Source organism: Psammomys obesus, unplaced genomic scaffold, assembly GCF_907164565.1.
Source record: "Psammomys obesus unplaced genomic scaffold, mPsaObe1.curated_primary_1811, whole genome shotgun sequence".
Classification (NCBI taxonomy): domain Eukaryota; kingdom Metazoa; phylum Chordata; class Mammalia; order Rodentia; family Muridae; genus Psammomys; species Psammomys obesus.
This window is the reverse complement of record NW_026596051.1, coordinates 10388091-10398657: the sequence shown is the minus strand read 5'-3', so window position 1 is coordinate 10398657 and position 10567 is coordinate 10388091. Positions and strand designations below refer to the sequence as shown.

Sequence of the window (10567 nt, the reverse complement as noted above, 5' to 3'; positions counted from 1 at the left end):
TGTGTGTGTGTGTGTGTGTGTGTGTGTGTGTGTGTGTGTGTGTGTGTTACTATATTGTTTGAAGATGCTGGTCACAGCTCTGGATGATTCCTTTACATAGTCCTGTTAGCAAGAGATCCTTTACAAGTCATGTTGAAAATGCTGGCTCTAGCCCTGCTCCTTCCCAATGTCTAGCACCTGCTTCACCTCTGGCTGGTCAGAGCTGTTCTGCTCTGGTTCCCACAGTGTGCTGTTCAGGAGAGTTTAGGCTAACCAAGCCACTGATCCAGTATGGTAGTCCTTTTAAAACTGGAATCTCACAGGGCCAGCAAAATGACTCAGCGGGTAAAGGTGCTTGCTACTCAGCAGAAGGACTTGAGTTCGATATTCAGAACCTGCATGATGGAAGGAGAAAATTGATTCCCATAAATTGTCAACTCATGATGTGTGTGACCCCCCCAACAATAAATGTTATAAATAAATGAAAATTTAAAACTGTCACTTTCCCACTATGCTGGTTCAGTGAGAAGAAAGGGTTTTCTGCTCCTCCTCTTTTGCTCTCAGAATGAGAAACATTTTTATCCCCACCTCTCTTTTTTTCTGTTATTTAAGATGTGTGTTACTGGAAGTACAGTGCAGTTTTCTGAGATGTTCTACCTTCAGTTACGGTCTAGTCAGCATCAGCTCTTGCCCTCTCTGTAACCGAGAGGAAAGAGCACCATAAACCAGGCCAATCTCCCCAAGATGGACTCTGGACTTTTGTTCTGCTCTGTAAATGTCCTTATTTTCCTTTGCTACTGGAACTGGAGAATCTGGATAAATGTTATTAACTTTCCTCAGTTTATTCCTTCGACATTATATCCAACTGTATTGGCATGATATCTGCCACCTTGAAAGTCTTTTGTATTTTATAAATATCCCAATTCTGAATAGTAACCAATTAAAATGAATCCCAGTATAAACTATTCCAGTTTTCTAAAGTTTGATGTATCTTTTCTTTTACATTTTCTCAACTCCAGACATTTCTTACAGTTGATGTACAAAACTTAAATGTTCTAGTGTCTGCTTATGCATCTTTCTGCATAATGACATTAGTGCATTACTGTTGATTGTCTCTTTGGTAAAGAAATTCAGCATCAACAACCTTGACTTTTGGTAATATTTCTTGAATTAGAAATAGATGTGGGGCTTGTAAACGAAGCACCATCATTCAAAGTGTGCTTTAAGCACAGGTCCAATTCTGTGCTGAAGACTTCTTACTACAAAAGTATGATTCAATGTCATGTAGAAACTAAAGGATATAAAGGTTGCGCTTTTGTGTTGCTGAGTAATAGGATGACTGTTTGTTTCAAGCTAAAGCTCTAGCATGGAGAAAATAATTTTATTAATTTTAATAAATTAACATACTATGACATTATATTAGATAGCCTTTAGAATTTGATTTTAAGTCCATGAAAATAGGTAAAAGTGGCTAAAAAGGTAATTGAAATGATGAGAAAAATAACGTGCTTTGACTAGCAATACATACCAATGCATATGTGCCAAAGCTGTACTTGAAGACATTTCTTGATTTTGTTCTTTCTCATGACCTTTATCATAAAACATCAGCTTTATCTGGTGCTCTGGAAACTGTTAGGCAAGTCAGCTGGACTAGGGTGAGGTTAGAGTGTGTCCTCTACTCTCTCCTAATGTTGCTTTGTTTCTTCATCATCAACAGCAGTGGGAGCCATGGTGTGGACCTCACCCAAGTGCTTCTGCGCAAGTTTGGAGTTTGGGATCCTCTGTGTGCTGATGGTCAGCTGTAAGTATCTGGTGCCCTCCGCACAGCAGAGATTCCAGCAACAGCTGCTCTGGAGACCCAAGTGTTGCTTCCCTTGAGGGTGGGTTAGTCTGTGTTCCAGCTTCAGCTATGTGGAGTGGAAGTCAGCTTAATGAGCAGGACGTTAATGGGTCTCATTAGCGGCTCTAATTAATGACTCCCATTTTTATGGAATGGCCAGAAATAAACTATCTAATTACTTTTTTCTACCTTTCACAGACACATGCCCTGTAGGACTCAAAAAAGAAAATAGTAGTCTTCATCTGACATAAGAAAACTCAAACCAAAAGGACTTAATAGCAATTAAGCATGAGTTATATATTAACTCTCATTTACTTAAAAAATCTTGTACATATTGATACATTATTTTAAAATTAATAGTTAACACAATGGTAGTTTTCTTTCTATGTCTGGCTTATTTCATTGTTCAAGAACAGTTCTATCATGGTTGCTACATGATTTGATTTTTTTTAATGGCTGAATAATATTCTACTGTGATACATGCCACACTTGTCACGATAAATTTAGTAGCTTGATAGAAATGGGGAAATGCAAACACAACAGTTTTTCTGCAGTAGTAAAAATGAAAAATACCATCTTCACCCATGGCTTTTCTGCGACTATCTCCATGACTGTGTGACCTCAGACCTGCCATTTAAACTTAGCAAACCTTGGTTTCCTTCTGTTGCACCACTTCTTTATCTAACTTACCTATTTTTCGGGTAAATTGAATAATACATTTGCTGAAAGATCAACTTGGGAATGTATATCATGGCATACAAGCAGCTGATATTATTGTTGTTGTTATTTTTACTGAGTATTATTTTGTTTTGTTTATGTCAAGTATCCCAGACTGACCTCAAAGTTAACATGTAGTTGAGTCTGATCTTGAACTCCCTTTCCTTCTTCTGCTGCTTTTCTAGTGCTAGAATCACAGATGTGAGTATCCATCCCTTAAAGGATCTTACTGTGCTGGGATTAAAGGTGTGTGCCTCCATGCCTGGAAGAGTGTTACTATTAATGACATTGAAATTCACAGCTGTCAGATTGCTTTTTTTTTTTCTCCTAGTCTATTTAAATCCTACCCAAACCCTGAGACAACTGAGAGACAGTATCTCATCTTGCACAAGGAAACTGAACTTTACAAAAAGTTTATAAATTCCCTCAGGCCTCCTAAAGGAGAATAAGTGAAAAAGCTAGAACTTCATGATATCACATTTGTAATTACCTCAACACCTTGAACAATCTCTCCACCTGTCTTTCTTGTTGCCTGTCTTCTGGATTATAACTACTATTTATATTTATGGATGAATTGCACACTTGCCTTTTTTTTTGGTAATTTACTTAAGAATCATTTTGAGATTATAGTATAATTACAACATTTATTCTTTCCATTTCCAGGCACTATCATATACCACTCCTTTCTCCCTTTCAAATTTGTAGCCTCTGATTTATTGTCATTACAAATATACCTATAGATATATTCCTAAATATAACCTATCCACTTCTATATTGTTACTTGCATTTATGTTTTCAGGGTTAAACACTTAGGGTTAGATAACAAATTAATATGCTTTCCTTCAGGAAAGACTATTTTTCCCACTCTCAGCATTCCTTAAGTGCCTGTAGGTCTTTGTGTAGAGTTGAGGCTTTCTGCTTTCTCCCATCTACTTTTTTGTATTTATCGGTATTTTCCTTGTTCAGGTCATGTTTGGGCAGTCATGTCGGTGAGACTTAATGTGGTAAAACATAAATCTGTGTTTAAAACTTGGAATCAGTATTTACAAACAACCATGCTGCTTTTAAGCAATGACCTCAAAGTGGCTATATTTAAAGGCATTGCCCTTTTATTCCATATATCCTTTCAGGCCCATGGAATTAGAACTATGACATTTCAGATGTTTAAATTCTCAATTTTTAGTGTTAGGGTTTTTTTCTTTGTCTTGTTTTTTGACAATTTCATACATTTAGTAAAAAAAAAATGTATAAAAATCTAGCCTGTGCTGATTGCTTTGAAGAAGGCTTCTCTGGGCTCTAAGATTAACACCAAGGGGATGCCTGGTGCGGGAACTTTGGTAAGGCACGCCTTGTTTCATAAGTGCCCCCTTTACTGTTATTTTTCCTATCTTTAATTCTTTGAGGATGTACTGCAAATCAAGTGTTATTAGAGGGACCAAGATTAATGTGAAGAACCTACTCCTAAGAAATTTGTAATTACAGATGGAGCAAATGAGGTGAGAGATAAGAGCCTGATAGTGTCCTGGACGCTACATGCCTGTCTTTTCAGTGGTAAACATGGAAACCCAGACCAAAAAATTAGAAATATGTTTCCTGGTTTCTGATGACATATCTTTCCCATTAGTCATGCTGGTAATTAGTTGAGACTGGGTAACTATTAATGGTCTCAGTATGGAAGAATTATGAGAAAATTAATTATGTTGCTTTAGTCTCTTGAAATACAAAGTGATTTATTCAGTGAAAGGTTCAATGATGATGTTTTCATTTTCTTGTCTGTATTATAAACACACAGGATGTAAAACACACATGCATCAGGGGAACCAAAATGGGAACACATCTGACCCAGCCTTGGCCGAAAGTTGTATTAAGAAAAGAACGATTAGCAGAAAAATAGGACAATTCTTTTATTAATCCCTCAAAAGGAAAACACCCAGGTGAAATCAATGCTTTATGAATGGCAGTATATATTCACAATTTTGTCTGGACATCCAGCTCCTTTATAGTGATGCCAGTTTGCCACTCCCCACCCCACTCCACTACAGTCTCTACCTCCCTTCCTTGTCTAGAGCTCAGGATAAGCTAGCAGTCTAAGTTGGTGGTGACAGTGGTTCCTGGTGCCTGGCACTACTTCTGGCCAAGCTCATCTGTGAAGATGAATGTGAAGATCAAGAATAGAAAGTACAGAGCATGAATCTGTGGCACCCATGAACTTAGTTTGACCTTGGAACAAGATGGCTTGTAATCTTAAGATGGAATCAGGCTGGTCCATCAATAGCAAAATACTTGGGGCAGGATAGGGTTTTAGAAAAGAAGGTTTATTTAGCACAGAGTTCTGTTGCTGAGTAAGAACATTCATGTGAGCGTCTGTGTGGCCCTCTCTGGTGAGGAGCATGATGGTTGATTTGACAATGATGGTTGTATGTGAAACAGAGTGCATGGCAATGTAGCTAGCTAGAGCTACAGGGCCAGGCTATTTCTGCACTCTCACAGGCGAAGTCAGTGGAGTCCCATGGTAACAATATGAGTCCATTCAAGCCCTCAGTGATTGAGTTACTTTTGCACCAGGCCTCCCTTCTCAAATAGTCTTCCCTTCCCAACATCACTTCCCCGAGACGGGGCTTTTTCACACATGGGCTTTCCAGAATGGGCCACATCAACACTACAGACCTCAATATCTGTCACTCAAGACACCTACAGCAAAACCCCCTCCTGGGAATAAGAGATGCAAAGACTCATTCTTTTTCTAACAAAAGTAATTAGATTACAGCCATCTGGTTAAAAAAAATCAACTCCCTTAAGCATTGTTTCCCTGTTAACTTATGAATCCCTAACTGAAACTCCTATGAGCTAATTATCCAAACAAAACAAAACAATTAATAGTAGGGAAGTCTGTGGTTGCCTTTAGCATTGAGGAAATTGTATGGAAAATATATTTGCTGGTCAGGTTAACAGAATCGACGAGTGTCTTTTTGACAGGCTGACTTTTTCCAGTCCTGTCTTCCATTGGAGCAACACACCTCTACAGGACAGCCCTTCTGCTGTGTGACCAGCTCGTGGCTTAAGCTCTTAAAGCTGCCACCCTTGCCTTGAGCTCTGAAAATCAGGGTGAGGAGGGGATATGGCAAAAATATCTAGTTGGTACCTGTGGGTGAGTGAATGTCCATTTCACCTCCTCTCAGTATTTGAGTACTTCAGACTAATGATCTGCACTAAAGTAAAAGTTGACTTAAAATTGTTTGATCTGCACTAAAGTAAAAGTTGACTTAAAATTGTTGTAAAAAAAAAAAAACCTTAACAATTTAATGTCTGGAGCTCTCAAAGATAAAAATTTACAGAGAAAATAGGGCTGAAAAGCTATTCTACAACTAGCCAGATATCTCAGTAGGTAAAAGTACTGTGTCCAAGCCCAAAGACCTGAGCTTGATTCCTGGGACCCACGTGATGGAAGGTGAGAACTAACTAACTAACTAACTAACTAACTAACTAACTAACTAACTAACTAACTAACTAACTAACTCGCACTATGGTTCTCTGTCCTCCACACATGCAGTATAGCATGGTGCATATGTGTGTGTAAACACACATAAAGAGTTAGATTAATAAGTGAATGTAGGAAACAATATGAGTTGTTTATTTAATGCTACTCACGGTCTCCCCAACCCTCACAATGTTTCATCATGTGCAAATTTAGTTGTAGCTTTTCTTTAAGGGATTAAGGTACTGTGACATGACATAGAAATGAATAAACATTTTAGTCTAATGCAATTAATAGCCAATTACTGGTTGCTTCTTGTATCTGGTTATGATCTGAGAGTCTTGAGGTCTGCCAACAGCTCTAGCTCTGGGAACTCACAGAGGCTCTGCCTGCAGCACACTCAGCGTGAGCAGCCAAGTAATCCTCATGTCACATCATAGAATACTGGCTTCGTCACAAAACATTATCATCAGATTAGTGGCTTGAACTGTGAAAACAAATGCCGGAGGTCCGCCTTAGTGGCAAGGAGGTGGTCATCTTGTGAATGGTGTTCTATTGTAACAGAACTTGCTTTTATGAAAACAAAGTACTTCATGCATCAAACAGTCTTTCAAATTATACACTCCCTCCCCTTTTTTTCTTTAGGACGAATTTTTCAAGCTGGCATAGAGACCCTTATTCTGGTCCAGAATTCAAGGACTCATGTGGCTGCCTGGTATGTTTCTGAAGAACCCTTGATCGTTTGAAGTATAAACCTCAAATTAAAAAAGAAAGAAAGAAAGAAATGAGTACCTTTCATCTGCCTAATTCTCATTTTTTGTTGCTTAAGTCTCATAATGTCTGTATTTACTTACTAGGCTAGTTTTGGAACGTTTTCATTCCTTACAGTGAACATGGAGCAGCTCACCCACCTACTTCGCTGTCTGCTTGTTCCCTACTCACACTTCTTAATCATTATCACGTCTACTGGTATACACTGAGCATCTAAGTCCTCTTCAGAAAAAGATGAAGCTAGACTTCCCCTTTGGAGGAAATCTCTTCTGATCTCAAGACAGGCTGGCCTCAAGGCTTTCTTCATAATTTTATTCAAGTTCTGAGAACTATTTATTAAAACCTAAGCTAAGACTTATGATTTCTAATATGATTGATGAATACAAAATACTATAAAGTAGACATTATGCTTTTGAGGTGAAGGCCATAGCTTCCTTGCCTATGAAGGGCAATGAACAAATTTATTTGGAAAATTGATTGCAGTTCATCTCAGAGGAAATATCAGAAGGCAATTAACGAAAAGTTTAGATCTGTTACCTACAACCAGCTGTCAAATGCGGGATCTTGCCTATCACACACAAAGCCCTAGGTTTGAATCCCAGCATCACATGGGCATGATGGTTCTGCCTGCAATGCCAAGATTCTTCAGGGAAACAAAGAAATCCTCCCTCATCATCCATAAAGGAAATGACAGTAGGGAGAACACATCATGGGCCTTTTTACTTAGTGGCCCATGGGGCCCATTTGCTCCAGTGGTTTAGTTACTTTAGAGAGTTGACAGCTGGAGGCGTTCATCCTTTTTCTTCTCACAGACAAAACTCAGGAAGTAAGAGAGAAGACAGTTTGGCTGCACAGTGGGGACTGTGAGGATGGGCGGCTCTATGTTAGCAAACATCATGTTTTCATTGTGGTGTTTTCATTGTGGTGAGGGAACTCACCTGCATGCCTCACTTCTTTGCACTGGCCAAAGGTCTTTTTTATTTTTTTTATCTGTTTCAGTTCTTCCATTTTTATCATGAAACAGCTAACACTGTGCTCTAAGCTCTTGCTCCTGAGTCTAAATTTAATCATTCTTTAAACAGTAGTGGCTTTTCTTACCATAAGCCCAAAGTCTGTTAGGGTTAGATAGAGTGTCAAGGGGATAGGGAGAATGAGTGAGTATCAGAATGGTATTATGTTCCCCATTTCAGCCCAACTCACATGACATAATAAGATTAGTATGCACACAAGAAAGATGCCGAAAAGAGCACCCTCTGTTGGCAAACATGCCTCAGGAGTGGTGGCGAAAATAGCATTACTATTGTTTTTCTAAGAATCTGCTGCATCTGACTTTTGTTTGAATAGGCAGCAGGGTGGAGAATATGCAACATTCTCAGCAAATGCTCTGACTGAAGACTCTGCTTTCCACTGCTCTTCCTCCCTATACTCCCCTTCCTCCACCTCCTTCCTCTTTTTTCCCCTCCTCCTCCCACTCCTTGTGCTGCTTTCTGATACTTCTGCTTCTTTTCCTTTATTTTTGTTTTTATTTTTATTTTTGTGTGACCTCAGTGTTCTGTGGAATACACTTTGAGGAACATCAGTCAATTCGTTAAAGATTCAAGGACCTTAGGAAAGGGAGTTGAGACATGAATCATAAATATCCCAAAGGTAACTCAGGGTTACGTCTAAAGAGACATGGGAAAGTGTGCAAGGGACAGGTATATATCCAAACTTAGCTCCTGTAAAAGCATCTTTTATTTGCCTGATGTCATTGTCACCTTTGAGGCTTCCTGCCTCTGTCAGCTAACCTAGGTTTAGTCCTGGAAGCTTCTAGTGTCCATAAAATGTATCTAGGCCTGGAATGTTTTCAGCCTCTAAGACTTAGTGTTGAATACGCTCACCCTTTCTATCTCTTTCTCAATTCTTACTGGGTGCTTCAATTCAGTTCTTCTGTCCTAAACTCCTCTCCAATATGGTTTATTTCAGTTACTTACTGTATTTCTATGATTGGCCTGAAACAGATTGGTAATTTGTTCTAATCTTCTGGCTCTTTCTCATTCCCCATCTCGATTTGTCTTCACCTGTGTCTAGCTTATTCTCTCTTCAACTTGTCTCTGTAAACTCTCCCATTAAAACTGTTTCTGAGTGGGGATTTAGCTCAGTGGTAGAGCACTTGCCTAGCAAGCGCAAGGCCCTGGGTTCGGTCCTCAGCTCTGGAAAAAAAAAAAAAAAAAGACAAAACTGTTTCTGAATTCCATGAACTGAACTAGCACAAACTCAACTCCACTGCACTGCCTCTCAGTTTACTGACTCAACTGCACTGCTTGAGCAGAACTGACTAGAACTCAGAGATCTTCATGCTTCTGTCTCCTGAGTGCTGAGATTAAAGGCATATAGCACCACACCTGGACCTAAGCTTTTCTTTACCTGAAACTTGCTCTATATCAGGCTGGCCTTGAACTCAGAGGTCTGCATGGCTCTGTCTCCCAGAGAAAGGCATTTCTGTATTTCAGTGGAATCACACAGACCTCGAAGGTCTTTGGATGTGATCTCTTCTGAGAACAGCCATGTTCTGAATTTAAATTCCTCTACAAATTCCCTTTCTTCGATTGATCATGCTACTCTTGGTTAACTGTTTGACAGAAGGCCAAATATATACTCCCTATAAGTTCTGATCTTCAGAAGCTCTGGGTCCCCCCTATTTCATCATATGCATATCTACTGCATATTGCCTCTTTCCAAGTACAGAAATCCAGTTGTTACTTTGAAGAGACAGCACTAAGAAATTGCCAAGGGTGTTCAGAATCTTGTAGGCCCTGAAGAATGAACAGGAAGTATTCAGACTGAGCAATAGTTAATAACAGCTATAATGTAGACAGTATCCCATCATCAGTCATGGATGTGGCCTTGTGTAAAACTCCAGAGGGATGCTGGATGTACCTCATGCTGATGCTGCACATTGATATATGCTGGCTAGCTTAAATAAGCAACTTTGTCCTCCCAAGTTCTGGGGTAGTAGTGTGTTCTAAAATCATAGTATGTGGTAGTAGGCTGCAGGGGAGAATTCCTGGCTTACTTATGATAATATCAGCTGACATTTGTTGGACTGTGGCTACAAATGTCCAGTGTAGGGCATTGTGTTACCTTATTATCTGTCACTCTTGTCTAATCTCCCCTACCTCCCTCTTACAGAGACACAAATGATGCCAATAGGGTCCACCCTGACCATCCTGGATGACTCCTCCAGTGGAGATCTGTAACTTAATGACAGTCTTCTCATTCATTGACACATATGGTGGCATTGGTAGATTCCAGGAACAAGAACCATCATTAGGAAATCATCATTAGGCTTACCACGAAAGATATATTTGAGGGATATAGTTCAAGGGTAGAACATTTGACGACAAAAGGTGTATTTCTAGGTAACAAGACACACAAGAGTTAGGAAAGGTCGCTAAATACATTTTCTACTGGGTTAGAGTTCTTCATAAAACTTTGATTTTCTTAGTAAGGGACTTATAAAAATACAGATTGCACTTTTAAAAGATACATGTTGATTCATAGTCATAAGGAGGATTATAGAAAAATACCAGAGGCAGGGAAACTTTAAAGTTCTTGAATTTGTGAATAAGGTACTTGAATTTGGTTAAATTATTCATCTATCTATTTTAAATGCTAAGCAGAAATCTTATGCACTTGTGATGGTCAGCATAACATTCCACATGTTGTGGAAGGCAAGTTATTCCTGAAGGAATGAACATCTATCTATCTATCTATCTATCTATCTATCTATCTATCTATCTATC

The 10567-nt window shown here is 39.1% G+C and overlaps 1 protein-coding gene across 1 annotated transcript in view; it reads left to right on the top strand.

Annotated features, from left to right (window-relative positions):
• Nucleotides 1-10567, top strand: part of Abca13 (ATP binding cassette subfamily A member 13) — a 463272-nt gene that overhangs the window by 301177 nt on the left and 151528 nt on the right. Inside the window, 2 exon segments of the mRNA XM_055624041.1 lie at nucleotides 1697-1780; nucleotides 6657-6726. Coding sequence (XP_055480016.1) covers nucleotides 1697-1780; nucleotides 6657-6726 — 154 coding nt within the window.